We start from the raw sequence: 15,059 nt of genomic DNA on the forward strand, positions 1-15,059 counted from the left end.
TAGGAAAACTTATAAGTTTTTTATTTAATCATGTCGACTGTTTTTTTAAGCGGATGAAGTTTTCAATCAGGTAATATGCTGAATACTTAATATTCAAATTAAATTAAAAGATAATATTTAAAGTTGTTTTTTATAGATTTCACAAAGAAAAGTTATATCGTAAACATTTAAAACCCCTTTATATTTTTTAAGTAATGATGATTGATACATACTAATATCTGTTTGTCCAAATAATAATTGAGATCAATATAGTAAGTTAAAGAAGCTTGTGGCAGATTGACTGGTGCATAACCATAGTTCTTGGGTCCTCGGCATACTTTGTCAGCTGGAATAACAGGAAAATTATTATTGAGACTTTAAAGTGATTGATTTCAAAATAAGAAAACTTTTTTTATACTTTATTAAAAAATGGAAAATGAAGTACTTGATTTCCTCTATAATCGATGACATGTTTAGAATAAACACGAAATTTATTGTCTTTTATACACCTCTTAATTTTTTTTAATAAATGAATATTACTTTAATTTAGTAACATGCAATCGCAAACAATAAATTTCGCTAAATAAATGGAAAAAGTTAAAAAACTGAATAAACGAATACCTGCACGTGACATCATCGTGGCATTCGTTTATGACGCGATACATATATCCAATTGAATCTGATCTGAAAATGGATTCAGCTTAAACTCATGGCTTACAGTTGCAATGTTAATCCGCTGTAAGTACAAACACGTGGTTTAAATCGCATAATCGGGCCTAAGTACCCGATTATCTTCAAGTAGAACGTTAATAGCGTGATCAGATATTATTAATGTTTGGCTTAACTGTATACGTTGATATGTTATATGTATATGCTTTGATTCAAAATGTTTACGCATATACTTTCAGAAAAGTAATATAGTAAAAAAGAAATATTCTGCTGCCGTCTATGCTAAAATGCCCCTAACTCATATTTACGTTCATTTGTAAAATTTAATGGCTGCCGAACAGATTTTAAATTATAACTGAAATTCAAAAATAAAAACATTTGACTATATCACGGACATCTTTTGAAAATTGTTAAAATTGAAATAGTGTTCTTTCACACGGGCAATTCCTCAGTCAACAGCTAAACGGGGGGAAATTTAATTAATATATTGTTCAGAACTAATGAAGCTGTCAAAATTGAAGGGATTAAATAATTAGAATATTTAAACACAGTTGTGCTGCGCATTCGGCTTGGTTACTATTAAATTTTATAAGTTGTACAAGATAATTTTGGATGGTGTCCTAAGGCGGCTACTTTAATATACTTAGCCCAGGGCTGCTAAAACGCTAGACACATCCCTGATAGTAATAACAAGAGGATAAACTTACGTTGGAGACAAGCATTCTCGAAGTAGTCTACTCCTTGTGAATCCACCATATGAACGTAGACTCCTGGAGATCTTCGATCAAACTCACTCAATCTACATTCCTTGGTGAGGTAGTTGAATTCCACAGAGCGACACACAAATCGAACTTCAGCCAGGCAAGCGGAGAGGCAAGCTTCCTTATTGGATGTGAATATGATTGCATTCTCCAGACCCCGGAGACTCTGGTTGGGGACACGTTCGAAAGACCATAGTCTGTTACATACACTCTCTGTTGAGAGAAGAACTAGAACATGAAACAACACTAGTTATCGAATGAGGCTTATCCACTCTGAGTGCCCTTTCAGAAGCAGCATGTTGAGGCATGTTTCATGAGAGGTAGGCAGGTGAGTTAGTGCAGGATGGGTTAAAATCACTGCTTCTTAAGAGCTCTCAAAATGTCTAAGCAGACTTTTATGTTCTGTTGAGCATCAGGATGAAACAGGTTGTTAAGGTGTCATAATTGTGATTTGTTAGAAGGAACGAGTTTCAGAAAAAAATATTTAGAATTTTAGTAAGGGTAAATTTGGGTTATGAACACTAGCATTGTAATTATTTTTAGTATTAGGTATATAAAGGTATGTGAGAAAATGATTTTGTTATTTAGTTTCAGAATACAAGTTTTAAATTTAGTGATATTTATCAAAACGTATGAAAAATATTTCATAACATGTGAAGTTTCACACCCGGCAGTAAAGTTTATAAACTAAAAGTTACAATTAATATTTTAAAAACAAACTTTGATATATTTTCACAAATGTCTTTTCAAAATGATTCTAAAATATACCTCAAAGTTATTCTAAAAAAATGATGTCGAAGTTTCTAAAAATACTATATCAACATTCTAAACTTAACAAACTTATTAACGAATTTGATTTTTATTATCACACTGCCGAAAATTGTGTGCTAGACTTAATTAAGTGCTGTTATATTTATTTCAACAATGTACTCCAGGAGAAGTTATATTAGGAATAGACTGACAATTGAGCATTCAGTATCACTAATCGTCATTAGAACATCTTTTCAATTCGAATTTCAATTTAAAGCCCTTTTAAAAATTAAATTGAATGCTCATACCTCACAATAGTACAATGTGCTGTTATTATTTTCAGGATTGATTTAATAACTCCTGAAATATTTGAATTCTACATGCATTTAATTGTTGCAAAAGTTTTAGATGTGACTTTTAATTATCTCATTTGGAAAAAAGATCGTTAATTATTACATTGTGGTTTTATATTATTATAAAAATCTTGTTTCTTTAAAAGTGTAGTTGTGGAGATGAAGCATTCGCCATTTTTTTGACAAATCTTTTGAATACTTTTTCTTTCCAAGAATTGAAAAATTCAAGGATGTGTAAACAATAAGAACGCTAGAATTCAAGATCATTCTAAAGATGGACTTTAAAATGGATCCTAAGATTTTTACAGACGAATATCGGCTTACATAATAGCAGATTCATGTTATTTTAAAAACATAAAGTTTTGACACATTCAGTCTTATACATTCAAAAACATAAAGTCTTACAGATTCAGTCTTGGAAATGGATAGTCCCACATCGTCATTTTTAAAATATAATATTTGAATTGCATGTAATGCTTGCTAACTCGTATTCTAGAAGGTGTTAGACGTCATACAGTCTAATGGTGTCCATTGTATCAAATAGTTTTATAGTTAAATGTGAAAAAAATGCTTCTGTAGATGTTTTATTTAATGTCTGTTTGATATGAAAAAAATAACTATATCAGATTCATTTATTATCTCATTAATTTAAAGAAATCATCGTTAGCGTTTATCTAAATTTTTTTAATCGCTTTTAAAAAATGCTAAGCTATGCACTTATTCAACATTCATTACCATCAATGGATTGTTTAGAATGAGAAGCACTATGAGAAATTAAAGTATTGACTGAAAATCTTAGAGAGAATATGCCGATGGGCAAAATATTCTTAAATGATTAGCCAATCCACCTTAAAGATAACTTTAAAGTGGATTGGCTAACCAATAATGGCTGTTAGTTTAAAAGATAAAATAGAAGAAGACTTTTATAATGTATAACTGAAACACTATTACTGAATAGAAGCTACAAAAAAATTTTAGAAATTATGAATCCAAAAGTTAAGCAACTTTAGTCAGAAAGAAGTCAATAGAAGCTTAGCAGTTAAGCTGATCATCTGGCGATTATTATACTCCGATGTTTGAGGAGAAACCATCGCAGCGTTTCTTTTCCTGCATTTCTCCCCATTTTGTTCTTTGAAAACATGGTGCAATGGGGAGAAGCACTCTTACTGAATCGCCAACGAATTCACAATTTGTGAATTACAATACTACTCATAAAATAATCCGTTTCCAAACAATATAATTAAAAAATGATTTTGATTTTATTGCTTTTTAAAGGACTTCTAATCTTTAATAGAGTGCGGAGAACAAATTTTTATGGATTATCGAATCGAAATGTGATATTTTTATTTTTTCGTGGCCTTATCTAATTATCGTTTTTATTTAAAATTTGCTCAACTTGTTGAGAAATACTTTATCTAGATTCTGGGATTAATATGTTCCATTCTTTAACCAACTATATTTAATATTTTTATCCTTAAAAAATTGAATTTTTATCAATGTTTCTTATTTTTATTTTGAAAAGATGAAGTTGAAACAAATACGAGTATACCCAATTGGAATGCTGAAGCATGGAGTTTAGTTATTACTCGATTAAATAACTTCATTGGCTTCAAATGTACGCAATTTGTGATAAAAGTGGACAGAACTCAAATGTAGGCGTTTATTTAAAAAACTATTTTTGAGTACTTAAAACATTTTATTTTCGTCTGCTTATTTTTAAAGATAATAAATATTTTTAATTAAGTCATATTTTATCGCTTCAGTTTCTTGGGATTATCTATTTAAAGAGTTTAGTTACTAACAGCTCTTGTTGAGTAGAGTTTTATTTCATAACAATCAGACGCATTAAATATTCATCTATGTGCTGTAAAAATGTACTATTATCTTCAAGGCTTTAGCCGTAGATGTTGTTAAATATGTGCTCAATTTTTTCCTTATCGAACACCATTATTAGACTGAGTATTATACTTGTATGCAAAGACTTCACGTTTAACAAATTAAAAATTAGATTTATCTATGAAATGTGCTTAATACACTTGGTTTAAAAAAATAATATCGAGAACATTAATTTTTGCACTTAAATCATTTTTTTTAAAAATGAAGTTCATTACCCGAACGTAGATTCAGTTTCACCATGAAATAAGTGTTGACACTTCTCTGTGATACTGCATTGGGTCTAGTGGCTTGAGTTTCATTTTGCAGTTGACACGTTGTCTCCTGAGTGGGTGTTAAAGGATTGACCACGAAACTGAAAGCAGCTGCCGCGCATTCTGTTTCTTCTCTGCACCATCCCAGGCACTCATACAGTGAGACGTTCCACACAGTGTAATAAACAGTTCCACTGTAATCTTGATTTGTTAATTTTTCAAACGATACTTTACCTGAAACAAATATTGCTTTATAGTAAAAATAAAATTTTTAACGATACAAACAAGAATAAATTTTATACAACTGAACATCACTTTTGTAATGAGCAGACTCCATAGACTTATAGCTTTTTAAATGTCGGACTATAATTTACCTAAAAGAAATATTGATTCAGAAAAAAAATTTTTTTTTAACGATACAGAAAAGGTTATACAACTCAACATTATTTTTGTAAGTAACAGACTCCTTCTTTCGAATATTTCAGACTATAATTTACTTAAAACAAATATCGTCTTTGAGAAAAAATTAATTTTTAATGATAGAAACAAGAAAAAACGTATGCAATTCAACATTATTTTTGTAAGAAGGAGACTTTATAAACTTTATAGCTTTTTGAATATCAGACGAAATTTACCAAAACAAATATTATTTTAGAAAAAAATACTTTTTTTAACGATACAGAAAAGAAGAAACTTTACACAATTTGATATTATTTTTGTAAGGAACAGACTCTTTTTTTGAATCCAAGACGATAATTTACCTAAAACAAATATTGCTTTAGAAAAAAAATAAATTTTTATTGATACAGACATGAATAAACATGATACAACTCAACATTATTTTAGTAAGGCACAGACTCCTTTTTTGAATTAAATACAAGGTGTAAAAAATGTCCTAATCATAAAATAAATTTCAAAATTTAAAATACATATCTTTGAGGTTAAATCATTTAATTCGATTTCATGAAATTAATAATTTACAATCTCCACTCATTTTTCATGTAATTTTCCACACAGCATATTTATGCATGCTGTGACGCTTTCCGTCACTCAAAAGTAGATTTATGAGAAAATTCTAAATTAGTTTTAAACCTTTTAACATACCTTTAAAACAAGCCTTCTTTGCTAAGAGATATTCTTTTAAATGAATCTTCAATGTATACTTTTTTATCATAAAAAAACAGTCTAATAGCTACTAAAAAAATCTGCTAGATTATCGGAATTATATTTGTATTTAAATATAAATTCCAATTTTTTCTTTCTTTCATATTGCAAATCATCAATAATTGATTTTGAAAATTGAAGAGATGTCAATGATGAATTATTGTTTCTTTTTGATCTCAATAACTGCAAGTAAAAACAAATTAGAAAAATTATGGAAGTGAGTCATGTTTGGAAGATTTTATCCTTAACGCATATAAATGCACAGGTGTTTTATCCTGCATTGCATAACCATAAATTATTAAAATATTGAACATAATATTTTCCACTCATTTATTTTGATATAAATTAATAAAAAAAAAGAAAGAAAAAGTTTGAAAATGCGCTCAACAAAAATTCTGAGTTGAAGGGTTAACCTAAATAAGGATGTGGAAAATCAAAGAATTAATGAAGAATTAATCAGGACAAACTTTTTATAAGGTCGTCCCTTGGATAGAACCAATATTAAATAACCTTTGATATTTGGACTGCAATCTACAGAATTAATCAATCTTTCTCAGATTTGCAGTTTTTTATCTGGCAAAAAAAGTGATTTAAAAACAGTTTGAAAAAAAAAAAAACTCAAAAGTTTTCTCCTGGAAAGCAAAAAGAAAATTGTAAAGTTTCTCTATTTTATTAAAGTATTTAGGTACATAAATAATATTTAAAGTTAAAAAATGCTATTGAGTTAGTTTATCTTTAGGTTTCTAAATAAAATAAATTTAAAATGAATTGAATTTAGCGTAATAAATTTTTTTTTATAAATTTGTAAACATAAAAATTTAAATGACTTGAATTTCGATTTATTAATATCTAAAAATAATCATAACTAAATCCTATGCATGCCAAGTTATATTATTTGCAAGATATTCCTTTAAATATTTGATTATTAAATATAATTACATCTCATATTTTAATTAATACTTTTTCACAAAGAAATATAAACTTCTGATCTTAAACGTTTTGTAATATATTTTACTGCAGCAGAAAAAATTTATATGCCAACCTTTTTTTCACTAAACATTATTTCATATTTCTGTTCTGTCTTATTGATGAGACTGTCTGATGAAGACTAGACTCACAATCGCACATAAATCTAATCTCAGTGCTTTGATGTTTGCAGAAATAACGAGATATAGAGAAAGGTTATATAAACTCTTGCAACAAATCTTTTTCTTAAATAGAACGTTGCACATAAAATCAAGCAGCGTTACAGTGTAGCCCTTTTATTGTGAGAACGCGAGCTCGCACGCGCTTCATGCTCGATGACCATGTCAAATAGAACATTCTCAAAATCTGCGAATCTTCAAAGTCTGTATGCCACGAGGATCAGAATACGTTACCTTTTAGTTTTTATCTGAAAAAAAAACTCCATGCGAACACGTTTTATCATTCCGAGCAGAACCCCATAATCTTGTTTTTGCTAGTCAGATTTCGGATTAGAAGTTATGGTAAATGGACTTTATGACGTCTAATCTGCTTGAAGTGGAGCGAAAGTCTGGGGTTCATGTTTAGTTTTGAAAGATTAGTAACAAAAATAATATCCACTTATGTTTGATGTATGCTTTTTAAGCATTATCTCGGAGACCACAGAGAGAATATTCTCTAAGAAAGAATTTTGTTTATTTGCTGCGTCGTAAAATAAATTCGACTTCGGCAACCTTTGAGAAGGTTTCTGCTTGAACTAATTGCTAAAGCAATTAGGTTTTCGAGAATATGTGAATATCACGTAGGAAATATGTGTGACCTTTAAATTCTTTACTGAAAGATCGTAAAACATTTCATTAGCAATATTGATCGTTTTTTAAATCACAAAAACGTATTTGAAACTTAAATATTCAAATTTTCGTTAATTTTATATACATTCAGTTTGTAACTGGAAAGTTTTTCTCAACAGCACACGCAAACATTTTTTAAAAAAAAGTCCATATACATGGTTCCATTCAATGTAGCTTTTTTTCTTTTTTTAAATTTTTTCCTGCACGTTTGTAGCTACCAAACCTAAAACTTCACGAGCTTTTAACAACATATGTCAGAAAAGCGGTGGATTTTTATCATTCTGTGTCGATACAGGACATGGTTAAACTAGACGAATCCCATCATCTTATTCTTGAGTTGGATTTTGGATTCGAAGTTATGGTAAATGACCTTTATGACGTCTAATCTACTTGAAGTGCAGCGAAAGTTCAGGGTTTACGTTTAGTTTTGGAAGCTTAGTGAAAAAAAAATCCTCTTATATTTGATGTATGTTTTATAAGCATTATCTCTGAGACTAACAAGAGAATATTCTCTAAAAAAAACTTTGTTTATTCACTGCGTCGTAAAATAATTTCGATTTCAGAAACCTTTGAAAAGCTTTCTTGAAAAGATTTGCTAGAATATATGAGCATCATATATGAAATACGCGTGATCTTTAAATTCTTAACTGAGAGATCATAAAACATTTCTATAGCAATATAATCGTCCTCAAACTGCAAAAACGCATTTATAACGTAAATATTCAAATCTTCGCTAATTTTGTACTTATTTGGTATATAAATTGAAAATTTTTCTTCACGGAATAATCAAACATTTCTTTTTTAAAAAAGTGCGTACAATGCTGTCGTTTTCCTTACATCATTTTTCATTGCACATGTGTAGCGACAGAAACTAAATCCTCATGCGTTTTCAAAAATGTCTATTAGAAACGTGGTAGCTTTTCAACATTCTGTAACCATACAGAACATTACTCAACGCTTCAAAAATATGCATATTGGAAAGCTTGAAACAGCCGACATGTTTCAAGCGTTAAAAACGATACTCTTTTCAAGATTTACCAGACATGAATAATAAGAAACAAAAGTGATTTGAAATATAAAATGCAAAGTTGCCAACGAAAAATGGAAAATAAAGGTGCTTCATTGAAACTATATCCCTTATTTTCCATTTTCCGTTGGCAACTTTGAGTCTTATATTTCAAATCACTTTTGTTTCTTCTCATTCCCGCCTGGCAAGTCTTGAGAAGGGCGCCTATTTTCGAGGGCTTAAAACATGTCGACTGTTACATTCAATCTGTATATTTTTGAAGGGAATAAAATTTTTTTCAATAAAGTAATATCTGACCACTTCAGCTTCTTTGTATTATTTATTTAACATACACAACATTGTTAAACTTCCCGAAATCTTCTCAATTACTATAAAAAAAATCTCCCGAATTCTTTAAATAATGCATCGAATTCCTTTTTTTGAACAAGTACTTTTAAATTCTTTCTTGAAGTTTTCTCAAATTTTGTCAGAATTCTTAATTTTAAGTTGTGCTGAAATGGAAGAAGATTAACCTCGTTGCCTGCAGTTTCAAAGCAATTAGAAAAAGTAGTATTAGAAGAATATTGACGTAGTTTTCACCTCCTTAAATATTAAAATAATGTAACAGCCAGCGAGAAGCTCTGATTTAAACTCAGCCAGGAACGTTGGGAAATTGGATTATAGCATGCCACTTAAACTGAAAATTGTATTTTTAGTGTCCAAGCATAAAGTATTAATGTTTGTATTAATTTTTGTTACCAGTTTTGAAATTTGTTTCCGGAAATGTGGGATATTCCTCATTTTTATTTAAAAAATATCCTTGGACTTTTTGTTATTGTTATTGATTTACATTCTGTGCATTATATGGCCCATGTAATACGCACTTCATAGTTTCTTTAATATGTTATACAAACAGAGTATAAGTTAAAATTAGCTTTCAAACTTGCGCTCTTTTAAACTGTTGTCGTGTTATAATTAAAAACCTAATAAAATGGAAAAGTAGAATTAATTTTTAATTTAACGTTTTATCAAAAAAGCATTGAAGGGCAGCTCGAATATTAAGCTAGCATTTAATGGGGTAAGGATTTTTCATTCCCTTTCTTTTATTAAGAAATCAGTGGGGTAGGCTATGAGCAAAACTTACATAATCCTCAGAATTCTGTTAATAATAAGAAAAAATCCTTGGTAAGTTCCAAATTAATTAAATTTTGGGTAAAAATTTACATTTCTGTAAGGAAATATTACGCAAGTATTGGGTGAGTTTGTAATTTGCTTATTTTTGTTGATTAAGGCGAGGAAAGAAGATTAAAATCACCTAACTATACTTACGTAATTATTGAAACATCCTAAGTAATTATTATGGCCCTATTCCTTTGGCCTAAAAATACATTCAACATTTTAAGCACCCTTTAAAAAGTGAAAGTTAAAATCAATGAAGAAACCATTCGGAAAACTTATAAACAAACAATCTCACTATTTTGCTTCCCCACTGACTTACATATTTAAGGCAATTTATGTAAATCAATGGATGCAAATGTATTAACAAATAGGGCGGATTAAAAAGGCTGGCAGCGACGCTATTGCTTACTGAACTCTTTTTTGCCTCACTTTGAGCGTAGCCAGAAGTCATTCACAATCTTTCATACTTGTATCACTTTTTGAAATCATCTTTTATTTCCGCTTCTCTTAAAGTTCATCTTTGCTTGAATTCAAAGAATGTTTCAAGAGAGGTAATTAGACTGTCTTGTAAGCAACGGTTGAGAAAAGGTGCTACACTGTATCCACTTTTTGTGCGAAGCCAGTGAACCGATGCATATCGGAACTCCGAATAAAATGGTGCATAACCAAGTTCCATGAGCGGAAACCTCGAACACGTGTTTAGAAGTTCCAAAACGCCATTTTCGAATCGCTGGGGTGTAGAAAATGTGAAATAAAACATCAATTCGCAGTGGTAGCTAAGAGATAGGCAAGGTGGTGATGGTATTTTTTTGAGTGATGATAGTCATTTAGCGATCTAATTGAAAAACTAAAGAGTGCACGATAACAGAAAATGAAATAACAGTGTATGAAATACTGATTGAATGTTTAAAGGAAGTTTGAAATGTAATGAAGATATTACTTTTATAAAATGATTCAAACCTAAGATTACTTTTTGAACGCAATAATAGGATTAGCGGGATTTAAATATTGATGCGTCGCATATCCCTTGTTTTTAAATATAAGGAATGAGATTAATAAAAAAAAATCCAATTTCATTTAAATTTCAATATTCTGATCTTTTTTCGTATTATCCTTTTTCCCTCGCGATAAAAATCCATGTTAAAATAATAAGATTAATTCTTTTGCGATTTAATGTCTAATCTCCGTCAACTCAATAAATAAACACACTTGTTTTTTTATCGAACAATGCTGTCCACTAAAACAATAGGTTTTGAAGATATGTATAATTTAGAATAATATTTTGCAAATTCTGTTTGAGAATGACATCTTGTTTTCCCCTAAAACATTTTTTCCATCATTATCTAAATTATGTTCGTTCAACAAAATTAATTCCGACCAGTAAAATATTTAACTTTCAACTTAATACGACGGCAAAGTTTAAAAACTATTAATTTGTGTAATAAAAAATAGTAATCGAGGTAGAAAATAACTCACAAAATGCCACCAATAGCATGATAATGATACAGTGTAAGTATCCAAGAATAACTTTAGCATTAATTTTTCTGTTAATACATTTTTGCACATGTTACAGCTTACATTTATCAAAATCTATTATTTTTTGCTAAGATTTTTTTAAAAGTCACACACAAAAATTTTTGTGGGGGAAAAATTATTAAATGATGTGGACTATCTGATATTTGCAATACGTTATCTTAAAATGCTTTTAATCTATTTTCATTTAAAAGAGGTCAAAAGTTGGGTCCCTTTTATATCAGTTTCAATGTTAGCATACTTTTGAACTATTAAAGAGAATCTGTTCAACTAGTTTTCATCACGAATGTAAAACTAGTTCATCCAAAGATAGCTTAATGTAAAAATAATGTCGTCCCGGCGTATTAAATATTCGTTAGTCTTAAAAACCAATTCATTTTTTACCCTGATCCGGCATTGAAAGGTTGTTGCTAACGAGGGTGAATACATTATAAAATCCTGATAGCAAATATGAAATGCATTACTTTCCGGTCCCCTTAATAATACGAATGAATGTACCCATAAATATACGGATTATTATTTCACATTGTAAATGTAGTCTTTAAAATGAAATAGATAAATTGTGAAACTTCAAGAGATTTAATTTTTAAACTTTATTAAGATTGTGTCTTGTTCAGTGTGAATTATCTTAGACAATAAGTTCACAGCTTCTGAAAATGAGAGAAAAAATGAATTGAAGTAATGCAGCTTTTAAACACTTACGTGATTCTCAAAAACATATTTTTTTTCCCCAAAATATAAAAGCAAACGCTCCAACAATTGTTTTTGTATTATAAATCAAAATATCTTCGTAACACATTTTTTCAACTATGTATTATGTTATGAGTAAAGATTATTTCTATTAAAACTAACTATAAGGTAACAAAAGCATATTTAATCCATTGTTTATTCCAGTTAAGGAAAATGCTGATCTGAGTCAAATGTGACATTTCAGTATATTAAAATACTTATTAAAATTTTCTTCTGTTAAATTTGTGTGAATGAGAAGCTCTAATAGAGGACCTTGTTACATCTCAACTACTGGGAAATGTTACTTTTCTAGTTATTCCGTAAGTGCCAATCACGAGAAAGATTTTGTTATTTGTTTAGTAACAAGGGTATATACGGTTTGTTGCAGTCATTTGCTTTGTAACAGCACTAGTATATGTTTCTATTTGAAATAGTTTTATTTATATCGTAACAGCTGGAGTATATGCTACTATTTATCATAAATTGGGTCACCATCCGATGAGTATAAAATTACAATTGAAATATAAAATTTAATAAATTTAATAAATTTTTGAACACGAATAAAAAAGAATTTTTCAAACTTTTCTTTCTTGATTTTATATTTTAGTACAAATATAATTCCGATAATCTTTCAGATTTCAGTAACTACTATATTTCTTAAAAATTAATAAAAATCAAAATACATTTTTGCTTTTAATTAGAACGTCGGAAAACAATACATGAAAGGGTGTGCGTCAAAAGGCTAAGAATGCATCGAGAATCTTTTCAGTCCAGATCAACATCAGAAAATCTTTTTTCAGAATGACGAATTTTTTGATGTTCGGTAGCTCAGTGATTTATCTTGAATCGCGATTTCAAAGAAATAAGATATTCTGAAACGTGTAATTGCATAAAAATTCACAAAATGGAATACGCGGAAATCCGTGACGATTTGAGAGTAACAAAATTACCCCTTAAAATGGCGCTTTTATCTCTTCAACAACTTGTCTTTTAGTGTACGATAACAGGTAATTTTTTTTTCTTCAATTTTTTTTGTTTTTTCTCAGGCTATCATGATGACGGCTGAATTCATTGAAGGAGAACTTATTCAGATACTCTACAAAAATGAAAGAAAAATGCTGCTTTTGTTCGCATGGAACATAAGATACATTTAAGATTAGCAACAATGCAGAATCATCCGAACATGAAATCTTTTTTTTTTCTTTGTAATTCTGGGTACTAGTAATTGCCTTTTAGATTTTGGAAAGGTTATATTTCTTTATGAGCACTAAAAAAAATCTATATAATTTTTATTTTCCGTTATGGGTTATGAATTTCTTTTTATGAATACAAGATACGTTATTTTAGACATAGGATGTAAATGAACTCTCAATATAGCAATTACCCTCTTGCGAGTGATTTGACTTTAAAACAAACCGCTTGTCTATTATTGCTATGATACTTCGCTGCAATTTTCAAACTCTTATTTATTTATAAAGTTTTATTTTGCGTTATACTAATTTCACTAAACAGATCCAACCGATAGGCAACACAATAATTTGTATTTACATTTTCCAATTATATAGGTCGATTCCACCATAATGGCTTCGTCATTTTCAATTAATCATCAATAATTCAAATTTTATATTATATACAGTAAAACCTGTTTTTGTGCTGTCCTTTTTTATGCGATTTTGTTTTTGTGCGATTGGTTTTGTGCGATTTTTTTTGTGCGATTTATTTTTATGCGGTATATGAATCTTAGCAGAATCTTAAACATTAAACTGGTGCAAAACCAGTTTAATGTTTTCTGTCAATGTACATATACATGTTGTGGACGAACTCTGATTACGCGGTCTCCTTGACCAGTCGACCGTCGTCACAAAAACTGATCACTGACTTTATGGTATCAAAAAAATAATCAATTGAAATCCTATCTTCAAGCGACGAAAGCGATTTTCAACCAATTCATCGCAAGAAGATGCGCGTTTTGGATTACGACGAGTAGCAGCAAACTATTTAATGTATAATTTGAAAACTTATCCATATATATGTACAATGAAGAATTAAATATTTTTACAATTTCTTTAGGTCTAATTTAATTATTTAATTTAATCGAAAGCATTCTCTCATCTATTTCATAAATTATTGATGTATTTTCTAAGTCCGACTTTTTTATGCGGTAGATAGGGATATCTACCGCATAAAAAAATTTTCAGATAGTATATCGTACAAAGTTGTTTATTATATGTAAGAATTTATAAAATTTTCGAATATTTTTTTGTACGATTTCTTTCATGCGCTCCCTATCCACCGCACAAAAACAGGTTTTACTGTATATGTAATACAAAAATTATAAATACTTTTGTATTAATAAAAGCATTAAAACTCTTCTCATAAAATGTCTTTGGTAAAGAATAGTGTAGAGATATTATATTTTGGGACTTCAAGGCTGAAAACATACCAATGAATTATAATTAGATTCATTTTTCAAAGGAGGAGTTATTTTTAAAATCTTTCCCTCTTTCACTTCCATATTAGGAAGCATTAAATGATTTTCCATAATGCGTAGGGTTACAAGGTATACAGTGACTAATTCTTTTTACCTCATTTTCTGTTAGTATATAATGCATGAGCTATGGTTCTGCGTGTCTCTTTCAACATGATGTGATCCTGAAAAACTCTGTCGGACTTGTCCAAGAGTGCTGTCCTCTCCCCTTCAGGGTGCGAAATGTTACCACCAACAGCCTACCTTTAAATAAAACTATTGAAGGCGTATTTTGGCTCACGACTGAAGAATTATTTGAGCTAAACAAAACCAATGATAACAGGGATCTCTCTCTCTCTCTCTCTCTCTCTCTCTCTCTCTCTCTCTCTCTCTCTCTCTCTCTCTCTCTCTATATATATATATATATATATATATATATATATATATATATATATATATATATATATATATATATATATATATATATATATATATATATATATATATA

The 15,059-nt window shown here is 29.4% G+C and overlaps 1 protein-coding gene across 2 annotated transcripts in view; it reads right to left on the bottom strand.

Annotated features, from left to right (window-relative positions):
* tyn (trynity) overlaps nucleotides 1–15,059 on the bottom strand; it is a 51,051-nt gene that overhangs the window by 13,084 nt on the left and 22,908 nt on the right. Inside the window, exons 3-5 of one of the 2 annotated variants that reach the window (XM_043041940.3) lie at nucleotides 4,624–4,893; nucleotides 1,356–1,622; nucleotides 213–325 (exon numbers count right to left, since the gene is read on the bottom strand). In XM_043041940.3, the coding sequence (XP_042897874.2) occupies nucleotides 213–325; nucleotides 1,356–1,622; nucleotides 4,624–4,893 (650 nt within the window). Of the gene's footprint in view, nucleotides 1–212; nucleotides 326–1,355; nucleotides 1,638–4,623; nucleotides 4,894–15,059 lie in introns of both variants that reach the window. The other variant, XM_087158451.1, reaches the window with a different exon arrangement.

This window comes from Parasteatoda tepidariorum, chromosome 1, assembly GCF_982258835.1.
Source record: "Parasteatoda tepidariorum strain Cologne lab strain chromosome 1, Ptep-v5.0, whole genome shotgun sequence".
NCBI lineage: Eukaryota > Metazoa > Arthropoda > Arachnida > Araneae > Theridiidae > Parasteatoda > Parasteatoda tepidariorum.